Below are 15,368 nucleotides of genomic sequence, written 5' to 3'. Positions count from 1 at the left end.
TCATTTGAAATCATCAATCAAAGAGTATTATGTTTGGGTTCTCAAATTTTGAACCAGGTGACGTGAAACAAATTTCACATGGAAACGTGCTAGAATAGAAGGCAACAGACAGACTAGCATTTAAGCTTGTTATTGTGTCCATGGGACTCCATACTACTACTTGCTTGCATTGGACCTGAACTACAACTGTATAAATATGAGCAAGCTACAGGTTGTACTAGGCTGCTAGGTGGTGATTCACATCCGAATACACTTGCATTAGTTTGTTAGTGAGCTTCACGGTCACTTATCTCGGCAAGGAACAGACACAGGACAGGATCATGGAGTTCCTTCATGATGCTTGCTCCCAATCATTCTCCTTTGAACAGAAGGTGATCATCTTGTTGAACATATTTTCTTTATTATTCTTATATATAACTAGATGTGTAGTATTGTAGAAAACTAAAACACTGCTGTGGTTGCAAGATATTGAATGCATAAACATTTTATTCCCATACTATGTGTCTATATACCGTGCTGGGAAGGTGCTGCCTGATATGAAATAGTTGTACTACGTGGGTTTATTGTAGTTTTTCTCTAACAACTTCCCTATCTCCGCAGTGTGTCGAGCTGATGGACTCTTATGCGACTCTCCTGTTTGCCAAGATCACGGAGATCAGACCGGAAGCGTTCTGCAAACGGTATGGCCTGTGCAGGGACACGGCTCTTCTCTCCGGTGTGGGAAGTGACAGCACGTCTGCACGTGTGTGTTCTGCCACCATCTGCTCGATGAAATCATGTCCAAACTAAAAGATCCAGATGCGGAGGTAATAGCTCTTGCGACATTTACCGTGTTCCCCGCCATGAGTTGTCATCCTGTGTGCCTGACATTTTGGCTTGGTTGTGTTGTGTGTCTGCAGTTTGAGATAATTCAGATTCTTGTCAAGGAGTGCAATAAGATCGAAGGTCACGTCCAGCAGGTAGGCTTTTTGGCTCTTCCTCTGTCCTTGTGATTCTGTGCAAAAGGCGAGCTCGTCCTCTTCCTTAATGAGGTTCTTAAGAGTGTTTCCTCAGCTGTATTGGTTACCCTTACTACTTTGGATTTTGGAAACAGTCCGAGACCCTTATTAGTTAATAATATCATAGTTGTTGCAAAGATACTCTACTTTTTTCATCATCTCTTCTTTACCATTCATATCTCCCAGTTGTTGCAAGGGAAAATTAACTCCAGTAATTCTTTCTTGAGGGGTAGAACAGGAGTGTCGTTCTCAACTTCAATGATTATCAAACAACATGTACTAATTATATTTTAGCAAGCTGCCAGTTGATGTGATTCTCTATGTTTACATTTTGTCAAATTAACGACAAGAGGGTTAAGTTTTAGAAGCAACTACCCTGCACTGGTTAATAATATCTGTGAGGACCCAAGTTGGTCCCAGTCCTCTTCGATTGGTGCTCTGTCCCTGTGATTTGAGGAAAGTTTCAGTACAACACGTTGTATTTTGATTAGTGAATGAAGCATTTAGACGATATTGTTGCAGGTGTGCATTCTCTTTCTTACATTTGATTTAAGCTTTCTTATTTGAGCTTTATGATACTATGTACTCAATACTTGTGCTCTTCTAAGATAGGTTGAGCAGATAGTGGTTGAAAGGTCTGAAGGTTGGCATTGTGGATATTTTTGCTATCTTGCATGGATTCCCAGACAATGTGAGGACGGACCAGAAGGGCGAGTTCTGGGTGGCGATCCACTATCGAAGAAGTATGTATCCTCGGCTAATGAGCTGCCATGTCAAGCTGAGGAAGTTTTTGCTCAGCTTCCCAATCCCTGCCAAGTACCACTACCTGATGCATATCGATAGCAAGCTCTATGCGTTGATCATCAGGGACATCCCGATGGCCAAATGCTTCACATCATGGAGGACGGGAAGGGAGAGGTGGTGAGAGTTATCATCGAAGTGGAGGGTCCGTCTGATGCCATTCATCGCTGTCTTTGACCTCGTGAAGGCGTCTTAGCCACTTCGATTTGATTGGAAATATTGTTGTTTTAAGATACGGGTCCATGGTTAATGTTGTACGCTTCTCTGAGAAGACCTGTCATTCCAATAATTTGGTTCTGGAGCAACCTGGAGCTGTATACTGATCTAGCTTCTTTTAGTAACAAATGTAAGTTGCTCACATTTTCTTTAGATTGTCTATTGAACTTTGAACGACTAGCTCGTCCCTTCTAATTTTTATTTGGCCAGCAAACAAAGTTTTTACATAACAACAAATACTTCTCGCGATGATTGTGTCATTGCCACGCACGGGCATAACTTAGTAATCTATTAAGAACCTAACGTGGGCATCTGGTGCTACCACGGTTTCACACTCTCCATGGCCAGTGTCCGCACAGCGCACACAAAAAATAGTACAGAGCGAGCACTCAAACTCACGCCCCTTTGCTCTAGAAATTTGGGGCTAACCACCAGATCACACGTAACTTAGTGTTTAGCGATAAACAATAATTATATTTGTAGTCTAGGTGTCGCTTCACCTGATCCCCCACCTCGTGGCAACGCACGGGCATATACCTAGACCACCAGATCACACGTAACTTAGTGTTTAGCGATAAACAATAATTATATTTGTAGTCTAGGTGTCGCTCCACCTGCTCCTCACCTCGTGGAAACGCACGGGCATATACCTATAGTTTATTAAGAACTCCAAACAAGCCATTCAAGTGGAGGCTCAATTGGGCAAATCTGAAATTCAGATTTCTGAATTTTCAGCCTTTGAACCAAAACCGAGCGCGTTCATCTTGATACTTAGCTCTAATCCTAATGCTCCCATTGACAAAAACGTGTCTAACTAACCCCTTTGTCACATGCCAGAAGATGGCATTGGGACGCAAGCCCTAGACACGACAAAACTGAAGATTTGCCTTGGGCTCGGGCTGGGAGACAGACCAGACTTCAGAGCTCCAAATCTTTGAAACCAGTAGGCCAAATCCTATGACCCCCACACAAGATCGGTAGCTTATAGGGAGGAGAAGAGGTTTTGTGCACTGACCAAGGTAAGAGTAGGCTCGGATGAATGACCACACGCGCCAGAACTCAGGCAGAATGAACGTGCACACGTGTTCGACCCTGGTTGGCACGCCGGCGTTCGCCCAACCCGCGCGCGCTCGCCCCAGCGTCCGGTCAAGTCCGCCGCGTGCCCTCCCCCTAGGTCGTGCTTGCCCGCGCCTTTAAAGCCTCCCCCGGGCGCGCCTCACCTCACCCCGTGCTCACCCTCGCTGGCCAGATGCCCCTCCTTAGCTCCGGCGAGATTTTCCTCCGCCCACCACCAATGCCCAAGCCTCGGCCACCGCGATCAGCCCGCTCCAGTCACGTCAAAGTTGCGCCTGCCCCTCGGTTAGCACGACATCATTCCTGAAACCAAACACCCTATAACTGTCTTCGAACTCAGATAAACAGATCGCCGCACGACATCATGGCAAACTCAGATCAGATCTATCAAAAACAAGCCATCACTCAGCTAAGACTACATGGCCACCATCAAAATGGATCTTGTAAAACAAGCAAGGAAATGATACCGCGCCCAGGCCCAGCAGCTGGCGCACTGCCCCTGGTCCTTCACAGTGGTGACGATGGTATTCACAGCGGAGGCGGCCAGTTGCGGCGACAACTCTTCGCTGGACGACACGCACACAGGAGGTTGTTGCTGTTCAAAGGATAACTTCAGGTTGTGCTGGACCATTCACGTTTGCACCATGAGCACTGGGACAGTACGATGTGTCGATGTGATATTTTGATCATGTGGAAATGCAATCTCCAGATCCGTCCTTGTAGATTCTGTTTTCAGTAGTGGGTTCCTGATGATGTTTTGTACATTTCCAGGGCAATGGCACAAGCCTGGACGTCATTGCTGCTGCCATTCAAATTTTGGAGGTTAGTGCTATTGCTATATGACCTACTGTAGCTTTACTCTTGTAGTATCTATGTATAAATAATTTTTAAAAACATTGGTATGAAGATATATTTTGTGCACATAAATGAAACAGGTATGTGATAAATGCAACTGTGGTGGCAGAGAATGTGGTGGTCGCGGTTAGGGCAGCCACAAGACGCCCATCATCTGGGTGAGGCGATAGCATCATACTTGTCATCATCCTGTCACATAGCTTTGGTATTATTTCTGGTTTTTGGCTCATGTGCACGTTTGCTGGTATTACTAATCGTTTTCACTTTAGTTACAATGATCACCTAAATCCATGATTTTTATTGCCTATAATTGTTAATGTTTCTCTGGTTCTGCAGTAGTTGCCTGAAAACTAAAAGTATATGCACACTTCTCTATTTCAGGCATAAAGTTCTGGGGCTTTATGTTGTTCGTTGGAGACTGTACATGTGGACATAAGTCTATGTTGGATCAGAAATGTGATTTATTAGAGTTAAGAAAATTGATGTGTATGATATAGACTTTGGAGCTGGGACTAATGCTCGTTTACATCTTATTATTGTTGTTGTATGCTTGTGTGCTTAATTTGTTGTTTCTATAGATTAATGTGAGGTATAATCTTGTTTTCGGCTCTTTTGATGATGTTGTAGGTGTTGAGTGCAAGAAATCACATGCAAGCTGGATTGTGTTGGACAAGTAATGGTCAACTACTAAATCAGTAATTTCTTTAATACATCATGCATTATCTAATTTTTATTTTTTCTTATTAAATTGTATGTTGCTGCTGCTCAAGGATTTGAAGCATGAGAAGCGTTGTGGGAGAGAAGCTTTAGTGCAACATTGTTGTTCTATAGGGATCAACGTCCTCAAGATCACTTGGAAAACTTTCACGAAAAACTCGTAATGCAAGCATATGTTTTATTGGAAAAGTTTTCTAAGCTGAATTTCTGAAAGCCTCCTCACTGCTTTAGTTATGCTGAATTGGAATTTGCAACTAGAGGTTTCTCACAAGTAAATTTCTTAGCTAAAGGTGGATTTTGGTCTGTTCATCGACATGTCATTTCTAATGGTGGTGGTGTTTGTTAGCTACAAAATCATCAATCAAAGATTGTAATTATATTGCATCACTGTTTTGTATCAATTTTTAAGCTGCCGTAGCAACGCACGGGCACCCTACTAGTAGTATTGAAGAAACATCCCATGCTCTCCGATAAAAAGTAACTGGCACAGTGCTTGTGGATTGGGACGCTGCACAAGAATAAACATTAATCTCTTGTTTCTTTTTTATTTGTCGCGTTTTAGTTTAAAAATAAATTAGTGGACAACTATTTAAAAATGGAGGTAGTATATTTATCTTATACAAAAAATCTAGAAAAATATAAGTTAAAAAAGAGTCCGACTTAATTTTTTATAGCTCGTTCGTCCGTGGCTCGTCTTTCTTTACTTAACCGAATGATACAAATACGTGTGGCTTGATGTCTTATTTAATTTAGATGGTTTCTCGTAGCCTCAATAGGAGGAAGCATTATCCCGTCATCGGCGACGTACACGCCAACTCGCCAAGATTTCCGGCCAGTGCGCCAAATGCCCGTCCTCCAGCCTACGAATGGACTCTGGTCACATCACTGGAAAAGGAAAACAAATTCACATTTTTTTCTTCTTCTTCTTCCGACCGATCGATCCCCAGTATACATGTCCAACGGGCCGTGCCGTGCCGGCCCAGCCCAGGCACGGCTGAGCCCGGCACGAGGGGCACCAATCCAAGTCTAGCCCAGTTATTCTTACGCGGACTGTGCCGGGCCAGAGGCACGACGGGCCTGTCGTGTTGGGTCGGTCCGGATCCCGTAAAAAAGCACTCTAAAATTCAGAATTTAAAGATAATATTTAAATTTATTTTAGATTTAATTAATTATATTTATAATTTTAGATACATACTTAAACAAAGAATTTCAGATACACATATAAAACACATATCACAATTCAGAATGCTCTCATATAATAACATATCATCAGTATTATAACTAAAAATAAACTGACCGTTACAAAATCAGTCACTCAAGCAAGTCGTTACCGTGCCTACCAATTAACTGTGTCGGGTCCGTGCCTGCATCGCGGGCCAGACGGCCAGCCCAAGCCTGGCACGGCTATCAGACCGGGCCGGCCCGAGCATGCTTCTAGTCGGTCCGGGCCATGCTCGTGCCGGGCCACGATCGTGCCGGGTCACGGGCCCACTGTGGAGCCGGTCCATTTGGACATGTATAATCCCCAGTGCTTTCACACAAAGCCAGTATGGTTTAATTACTGTAAAGACTTGTTTCTGGCTTTGTTATCCGCTACTGAATGTAGACTCTAACATGGCCAGTTTCTTGGTGCCGTCATACTGCTAGTGCAAGGTGATGGTAATGCGATGGTTTTGTTTGTTAATTTGTTTCTTCTTTTTATTACTTTGTGCACACCTGACCCTTATTTGGGCACTGGGGTTGGCTATATGCGCTGCTTAGTAAGCTACCTAATACCTTTGCTTTGCCAGAAACCAGAAGTTGACCATAAAGCTAACTAGAATGTGCCCATTACGTTGTCTTGCTCTTTGCCATGTTAATGTGGCTTCTTCTTCTTCTCTATTTTTTTAAAAGGAATGCTATCTATAAGAGCAAGTCTAGTATAATAACAGAGCCAAGTGTTTGGTTATAAAGTGATGTTCGCTGTAAATACTAAATTTAGATCTAGGTTTTACATCGATACGTCGTTGAGATTCGTCAAAGTGTTTCGTACATTTCTACCTCCATTTTTATCACACTTCCACCCACATCCCATGAATGCATATTGAAAAAAGCAAAACAAAAACATGGTGCTTTCTTCTTCCTCTTAGACCTTGTGTGTCCTCAGAGGATAAAAGTTCATGGCCTCTACCGGCTCTCGCGACTAGGTGAGGCCATCGCCGGACGTGGGACGGAGAGGCGTGGCTACTACAAGCTCTAATGATTGGGTTCGGCCACGGCGTGGCACGACCCTAGTGGGCGCGGGCATGGTCGAGCACGGGACAGAGTGGCGTGGTCGCTTTGTCCGATGGCGAGGTTGTGGTAATTGCGTAGAGCGACGAGATGAACATAAAACAAATTGTTTTTTATAGGTAATAGATGTCACAGTAGGTAAACTCCACCAAGTTTGGATTTATTGGAGCACTCCCTAAGTTGCTCTACCAATTTTGTGAATTTGGGGATGGATTAATCGCAGAGGCGAATCGAGGATCCATGGCAAGGAGGAGCTGGAAGCTAGTTATCTTCTTTTTTCTCATATTCTTCCTCTTTTTTTTTCTCTTCACCTTCTTCTTCCTTCCTCTTTCTTTCCCCTCTTCTTCCTTCCTCCTCTTCTTGCTTCGTCTCCTTTCCTCTCTCCTACATGTATGACGACGTGGGGGGGCTGGAGCCCCCTAGTCCCTCGTGGATCCACCACCGATTCATCGTTTTGGTGGAGCAGCTCCACCATCCAATGCAGAGCTGCTCAATCTAAAACTGTCTGTTTAGAAATCTGAATCTAGTTTTGGTGAATCTAAAGTTCGTGGAGCTCTACCAAACATATTATCGGTACCACATAACTGGGGTACCCCTTACTACTGTATCAAAACACAGTACCCACACGATTATCTCTAATCGTGTGCTAAGGAAGGCCAACCCCAAACGATGGACCCAAGTCACGACTCGCTCGAGTCCAACCACGAGACACAGTCATGACTCGCCCAAGGCCAACCTCGGACGGGAGACACAGTCACGACTCGTCCGAGGCCGACCTCGGGCGGAACGCAGAATACACAGTCACAACTCGCCCGAGGCTGACCCTGGGCAGGAGACGCGGTCGCGACTCGCCCGAGGCCAGCCTCAGACGAGAAACACATTACTGACTCGCTCGAGGCCAGTCTCGGGTGAGAGACACATTTCCGATTCGTCCAAGGGCATATTAGGCAACGCTCTGGGAGCTACCAACCATGGCCAACCACTCTGATTCCAGAACGGTGCCTATCCTCGCCTTATGGGCAGGTCCGGTGCTGCCATGTGTCCAGGGAGGCGGTATGCTCAGGGACTTCGCCAATGGGTCTGGACCCCCAAGTACGCAATTCAGACCTCCCAGAAGGTTCAAGACCTCCACGTATATAAACCCTGAGTAGGGATCCAGACCCCCCTCGGTATGGGGTCTGGGTCGCCAATAAGGGCTCTAGTGCTCCAGGACAGAACATGCCCCTAGGCCCTACTCTGGATCCAGGCAGGGTCTGATGGCGCCATGTGGCCACTAGGCGCATGGTGCAAACCTTCGCATGGAAGCAAGGACTGAGCTCGCATTAAATGCAAGGCGGCCAAGGCATGCTCTCACCAAATGTAGGGCATTGGCAGGCTTGTGACAGGTCTCTGTAACCGCCTCGCACGTTACTGAGGCGTACTATAGCATGGTAACGCCACATGCATTACATGCTCGCTCAGAGCTCCGCACGTTACCGAGGCCGCTGTGCCACGCGCGTGGAAGACTCCATCATGAAGCGTCGTTTGGTCGGGTAATGTGTATGTTACAGTGACCGATCGAACGTGACAGCACATGCGACTGTGCACGCTCCTACGCACGTCAGTGTGCCAGTCTACGCTGCAACCCTTACTAGAGCCTTTGCCCATATGCTGACAAGACAGGCCTAGCGAAGGGGAGGCTGGTCAAGAAATACGCACGACGACCAAGAGAAGATCTCTGTCTGCCGACGACACCGCACGGCGACTAAGAGAAGATCTCTGTTCGCCGACGACATTAGTTGTTCCATGTAGTATGTTTTTATTACTATATTCTTGGACCTACTTGTTGGGTCTCAACTTCCTTGTATTGTGATTTTTTTGGATCACGTTGCCACCAAAAACTATTCTGGTGTTTATCTCACTTCTCACCCCTGCGTGACTCTCGTCCAAGCACTATAAAAACTGTGACCGCTCTCATTCCATCCCTCTATGTACATCCAACCAAACCCACGTTTAGTACCGATTTACGCCAGAACGAGAAGTGAAAGATTATCGTATTTAATATCAGTCACCCAATACCAATTGGGGATGAGAAGTGATTCGCGTACGACTCACCTGCATTAATCTAAAGTTGTTGTCCCTTGTCCTAAAATAATAAACGATGGGTCATTAGATGATTCTAGTGGCGCCTAAGTTCAGCGCTTATTGGGGATGCGCGCGGTAGTGTAAGCGTAGCCGGCTTGAGAGGAGGATGAGATGCACCTAATTAAGTTCAGCGCTTGTTGTCTCTTTCCAATAGTGCAGCCGAAGATTAAACAGCCACCACTTTCTTTAAGTAGTGCATTAGTGGGATTAGACTAAGGCGAAGCACTCGCACCTTGTCAAGAAAGAGGCAATATATACGACCTTCCCAGAAAAAAAAAGCGAACAGAAAGGGCATGAGATTGAGAGGTGGATGAGATTCATGCAGGCCGCTTCGTCATCCCGGTCGATCGAGACAGTGTGTGAGACCACTGCCCCCGGCCCCGGCTTTTAGCTCTACCAACTTTTAGGTCACTTGGTTTTTTTTTTCTATGCGTCGTGGCCTTTGAGTAAGTTTCCACCATGGGAGTCAGATAGAGTGTACGTGCATGTGCTTCACACTGCCTTCCCGCGCGTGCGCCGTGCGGTCTTCGTCTCTTCGCGCTACCTGCTGGCTCCCAGTGGTGGTCGTCATGTTCGAGTCGACCGGCGCGCGCCTCCCCGCCTGCAGCCTGGCTGCTGCACTGCTGCCTATATATTGTCTCCGCACCTGGCGGTGCTGCGACACGCATCCGACCGACACCGTCGACGACGCTTGCGATCGAGCGTTCCGGTCGAGAGCCAGAGGGGGGATATATTACTTAGAGAGAGAGAGGCTAGTGTCTGCGTGTGGTGGCGCGCGGTCGGCGGCGGCCATGGCGGCGTGGAAGGACGGCTACTTGGACATGGTGCTCATCCCGCTCGCCGTCCTCTTCCCCGCCGTGTACCACCTCTGGCTGTACCGCGCCGTCCGCCGCAGCCCGCTCAGCTCCACCGTCGGCATCAGCGCCGCCGCGCGCCGCATCTGGGTCTTCTCCATGATGAAGGTAAGTAAGGTACCTCGCTCCGTCTCCGTCGCTCGTGCTTTCCTTTCTTCGTCGTCCATGGCGGACGAACGTACGCGCGCATGCTTTCGTTCATTAACCGCCGGCCCCCCGGCGGCTCATGTTAACTGCAGAACAACGAGAAGCAGGCGATCATCGTAGTGCAGTCGATCAGGAACGTGCTAATGGCCTCCACGCTGGTGGGCACGACGTCGATCCTCTTCTGCACGGGCGTGGCGGCCGTGCTGAGCAGCACCTACGCCGTGAAGAAGCCGCTCAGCGACGCCGTCTTCGGCGCGCACGGCGCGCACATGATGGCGCTCAAGTACCTGCTCATCCTCGCCGTCTTCCTCCTCGCCTTCCTCTGCCACAGCCTGGCCATCTGCACGCTCAACACGGCCTCCTTCCTGGTCAACGCGCTCTCGCCGTCGCCGCACCTGCACCTCCCCGGCGTCACGGCCGAATACGTCGCCGACGTCATGGAGAGGGGCTTCCTGCTCAGCCTCGCCGGCAACCGGCTCTTCTTCGCCGGCGCGCCCCTCCTGCTCTGGATCTCCGGGCCCGTGTTCCCCTGCGTATGCTCCATGGCCATGATCTCTGTACTCTACAACATGGACGTGGTCGATGACGCCGACGATGGCCGGAGCAGCAGCGGCGGTGGAGCCAATGCCGCCGTCGTCATGGATGGCGACAGTGACGATCAGAGCATGGAAGTCGTCTGATGATGAACTGATGACGGGACAAATGCAGAAACGAATTGGAAAAAAAAAACAAGAGGCATCGGCATGGAATATGCTGCGCTTTACATACAATAACTAGTTTGTGCTCCTGCAACTGACTAGTGGGTTGGGTCGGTGAATTTTTTTTTATCAACCCGTGTAAGGAAATATATATCGCATTTTTTTATATTGACATGACAGTCGTGCTGCTGATGGAAAATCTTCAGAGATGTCGCTGCTGTTGATGGAAAATATTCAGAGAAGTCGCATTTGTTGTGAAAATGCTTTGCCACTTTTGTGCGTTTTTCTTTGATGTCGTCGTCGAGGCTATGTTTTTCGGTTCAGTTCTGCTAGATGTCCACATGAAAAGGTCCCTCATACAACTGAATGCTGTGAGCACCCAGATTGGCTAGTTTGGAACACCCATTCTCCATAGAGATTGAAGATAATTTCGAGGGAAATTAGCTTATTTCCATCTCAATCTCCTACAGTTCTCAGAGAAATAGGTGTATGAAAGCTCTCTTGTGGGTTTTGGTGTTTGGATGACAACCCAATTAAAGGACTAACAAGTGTGATAAGTGTTGAACATGTGCTTAATGCAAAGCAAACAGGGTTCAACACAAGTGAACAAGTGTGATGGTCCAAAGACTGGATTATCTATAGATAATGAACACTACTTAAGTGAGACTCGGTGTGCGTAACTCAGAGACAACCGATCAAGTCAAGGATGGAGGCAAGAAGAGCTTCGAGGTACCGAGTGCACGGGAGAAGGTTAAGAAGACCAGGAACCCAAAGCCAGGGGTGAAGAAGAAGACTTGCAAAGTCAAGGTTGATCGAGTTAAGAAAAGTTATGGTGCATCAAGGATCACTACATAAGGACATGACTTACAATCAATGAGGCAACATCTACAGTTATGTGGTGTAAGTCATAAGGCTCAAGATCAAGCTCGAGAAGTGAACAAGGGAGTTGGAGCTCAGATATGCCAATCTAGATCAAGTCAAGTTGACTTAATGGTTTAGAGTCCAACATCGACCTCAAACAAACCAAATTGGGTAAAACGATGAAAAAGGTTAAGTATGTAAGGTTTGAGTGTTCAACCATGTTGCATACACCTCTTACTACAAGTTTGGTGCTTTGGTTTGCTCTCTAACTCTTTCTGTAGAGAAAGTACCATTCTGAACTCTGCTGGAGGAGAAACAGAAAAGCTAGGAGAAGAACAAGAAAGATGTAAGTTTCTAGGACTAAATCAATTGGATTATACTCTAAATGTGTTTGTTTAAGTCTTAGGAAAATCCTCCCAAAAGTTGAAGTCAAACGGAGAAAGAATGGAGGAAAAATCACTTAGTGTGTTGTTGGCTGGTGCACAGGGACAGTGAATAGTAACTGTTCGGTGCACAGAACAGTGAATAGTACCTTTGTCTGGTGCACAGGCCAGTGAATAGTGACCTGTCCGGTGCACAGGACAGTGAATAGTAGTTGTGTCCGGTGCACAGGACAGTAAATAGTGACCTGTCCGGTGCACATGACAGTGAATAGTAACATGTCCGGTGCACCAACGAGTAGCTGTTCCAGAGAAGGAAACTGTCAATCGGATCTGTTACTGTTCACTGTCCGGTGCGCCACCGGACAGTCCGGTGCACCCGCAACCAGGGAATGCTGGGAGCTTCCAAATGAAGCTCTAACAACTCCTAGGCCCTTTGGGGCTATAAAAGGGACCCCTAGGCGCCTCAAACAAGTACACAAGAGCAGCCAACAAGTGCATACATCATTTAGATCAATTCTCTCTCTCCCTCTCTTGTGTATCTCTCTAGTTTGTGTAGAGGCGAAGTTATAAGCCTTTAGAGAGAGTGGAAGTGCTGCTGAGAGCTAGAGCAAAATATTGAGCGCATTGTTACTCTATCGGAGTGCTATTGAGAAGATTGTAAGCAGCCATGGCATCGTTGTAACTGACATCAACATAGTGGAAGGCTCTATCTGTCGCACTAACAGATCTGAGAAAACGGAGGAAGGAGTTGAAATAGACTCCAAGCCAAGGTGTGGCTAACTCCAACGAGGACTAGGCAAGCATTTCAGGCTTGGCCGAACCTCGGGATAAATCCATGTGTTTGTGTGCTCTGCTCTGTGTTGTGTGCTGTTTCTCTGTCTTATTTGTTGTTTATACTTGCACTTCTTTATTTATATGTGGTACAAGCTGTCTTCGAAGTGCAGGGTATTTTAAGATAGGAACTTCAATTTCGCTGCAACCTACTCGAAGGGTCTTTCATTCCACTGTGATCCAGCCTTCGAGTAGAGTAAGAATTTCCAGTTTTAAAGTGATAATTATTATTCGCCTATTCACCCCCTCTAGGCGACATCCAGATCTTGTTCCCGGGAATAGGGAACTTTCAATTGGTATCGGAGCTAGGCCTCTCCAGTGTGGGCTTAGCCGTCCGGAGATGGCGATGTCGTCACAAGACGTAACTCTAGAACTTCTTCTAGGTGATGGTTCTAATTATAAATCTTGGTCTGTCTCTATTTATAATGCTTTCATGCATATTGATCCTGATTTGAGACAGATCTTTTGCAGAAGTATTTTTCCCTCTGATATTAGTAAAAAACCTTCTAAGGCTGAACTAAGATGTTTATCTCTCAATCACCATGCTTGCAGCATCTTAGTTGACTCTCTTTCTAGAGGTGCTTATTTTGCCATCATGAGTAGTGATAATGATTTATTTGTTGATGCTCATGATCTATGGACTAAAATTAAGTTGAAATTTTTTAAGTCCATATGCACTGCTTCTGCTCCCTCTATTGCTGGTGGTACTAACTTGTCCAAGGGAGAAGAACAAGAACGATGGACACCAAGCGATGGATCTACCTCACCGACAGGTTCATCTCCCACTAGTTATACATGTCTTGTTGCTAACGATGATAGTGGAGACGAAAGTGACGATGAGGAGGAATATGAGGACGATAGCAAGGATGAGTCTTCATCACTACAAGGTACATGTTCTTGTATTGCTTCCATTGATAATAATGACAGGGAAAATGAGACCGATAATGTCGAAGAAGAGGAGATTCGCTGATTCTACACCCATCTCAACAAAGAAGACAAAGTTCTCTTGGTTAAGCTGTTGAGGAGGAACAAGGAACAAGGCGAGATGCTGCTCAAGCTAGAGGAGACTCTCATTAAAACCAACAGCAGCCTGGAGAAGATGACCAAAGAACATGAGGAGCTAAAGTGCTCTCATGATAATTTGGTCCAACGGTATGAATCTGTTTTATTTGAGCAAAGAAATAATTATGATGTATTATTTGATGTTGCTCAACTTAAAACTGAAAATTCTATGCTTAAGAGTCAAGTAGAAATGATAAATTTAGAAAAACTCGCTCTAAGTGAAAAGCATGATATGTTGTCTTATTCTCATAATGAATTAGTTGATGACCATATCATGCTCGATATTGCTCATGAGGTATTAATTACTAGTTTAAACTCATGTGAACTACATTCTTACATAAGTGATCAATTAGTTAAAATATCATCATGTGCTGACCTCTACTGCCCCAAGAAAGGCCAATCTTTGATTGAGCAACAAGTTGTAGGGTCAAAAAGAAAATTGCTTGGGAATAAGAAACAAAGACAATTGAGGAGAAGACGCTATGCTCGACTTCCTCAAGATATCTACGAATGCGTGGTGAAGAAGCTTGAGGAAGGAGAAACCGCAGCAAGGGTCAAACTCCACAAGAAAGAAGTTCCTAAGGCAATAAGTGAAGCAATCAACATGAAAAAAGAAAAAGGTAAAGATTCAATTAGTCATGTTGTTTGCACTGATCATCTCTCTATGTCATCCAAGAGCAAAAAGGGAAGAGGAAAAAGGAGGTGCTTCAAGTGCAAGGAATTAGGCCACTTCATTGCGTCTTGTCCACACAAAGACAAAGATGAAGGAATGAGGAGATGTTTTGGATGCAACGATAAGGACCATATGATCACTTCATGTCCGCTCATGAAGAATCAAAGACGTGCACCCTCCAAGAAGACCCTCACTAAGAAAAAAGACAAACAACAAGTGTCATGTCTGGTTGAGCGACGCTTCTGCTACATGTGTGGTGAGAATGGTCATCTACCTAAGGTATGTAAGAAGGGTAAGGTTCCTAAGCAAGTAAATTTATCTCAATCTTATTTGCTTAGGAGACCCAAATCATACACTTGTGCTAGATCAGTAATGAGATCACCTAGAACTAGCACAACTGCTATTTGGGTACCAAAGGCTCTTTTAGATGAACGTTATGGACCATCCTGAGATGGGTACCAAACCGTTCCAACTAGACCATGCAGGTGCCTCGAGATGGACTGGAGACCCTAGGAGAGCTTAAGATGGTTAATTCAAACTCTATGCTTAAGATGTCAATTTTATTGACTATTTATTGACCCAAGGTTGAATTATTGTGCAATACTAATCCCATGTTCATATCGAGTTAAATAAGTTGTAGAGGTCCTTAATCATTATTGGTGAATCAAGCAAAGGACTTTAATGAGATTCTGCAACTTGCTCTCCAAAGGACGGTACCTGTGTATCTTAAGTGCATTATTTCCAATCAGCATTGCTCTTAAGTTGGATTGTCGTGCTATACCTATCCTTGGAGTAGTTATGCT

At 45.7% G+C, this 15,368-nt stretch overlaps 1 protein-coding gene and 1 pseudogene across 2 annotated transcripts; both read left to right on the top strand.

Annotated features, from left to right (window-relative positions):
* Window positions 1–280: 280 nt before the first annotated feature.
* On the top strand, window positions 281–1,878 carry LOC103642322 (uncharacterized; annotated as a pseudogene).
* A 7,648-nt stretch (window positions 1,879–9,526) lies between these two features.
* Window positions 9,527–10,960, top strand: LOC100275230 (uncharacterized). 2 transcript variants are annotated; one of them, XM_008671085.2, is made up of 2 exons: window positions 9,527–10,027; window positions 10,150–10,960. In XM_008671085.2, the coding sequence occupies exons 1-2, from the start codon at window positions 9,542–9,544 to the stop codon at window positions 10,735–10,737; spliced, it is 1,074 nt and encodes a 357-aa protein (XP_008669307.2). In that variant the 5' UTR covers window positions 9,527–9,541; the 3' UTR covers window positions 10,738–10,960.
* The last annotated feature ends 4,408 nt before the right edge of the window (window positions 10,961–15,368 follow it).

Source organism: Zea mays, chromosome 1 (assembly GCF_902167145.1).
Source record: "Zea mays cultivar B73 chromosome 1, Zm-B73-REFERENCE-NAM-5.0, whole genome shotgun sequence".
Classification (NCBI taxonomy): domain Eukaryota; kingdom Viridiplantae; phylum Streptophyta; class Magnoliopsida; order Poales; family Poaceae; genus Zea; species Zea mays.
Note: the sequence above shows the minus strand (reverse complement) of the source record. Positions and strands in the feature narration are given on the sequence as shown.

Bases quoted from the DNA above. Each gene is read 5' to 3' on its own strand.
- LOC100275230 (XM_008671085.2), top strand. From the start codon at position 9,542: ATGTGCTTCACACTGCCTTCCCGCGCGTGCGCCGTGCGGTCTTCGTCT. The intron at 10,028-10,149 runs GTACCTCGCTCC...TGTTAACTGCAG, and splicing joins CCATGATGAAGGTAAGTAAG to AACAACGAGAAGCAGGCGAT.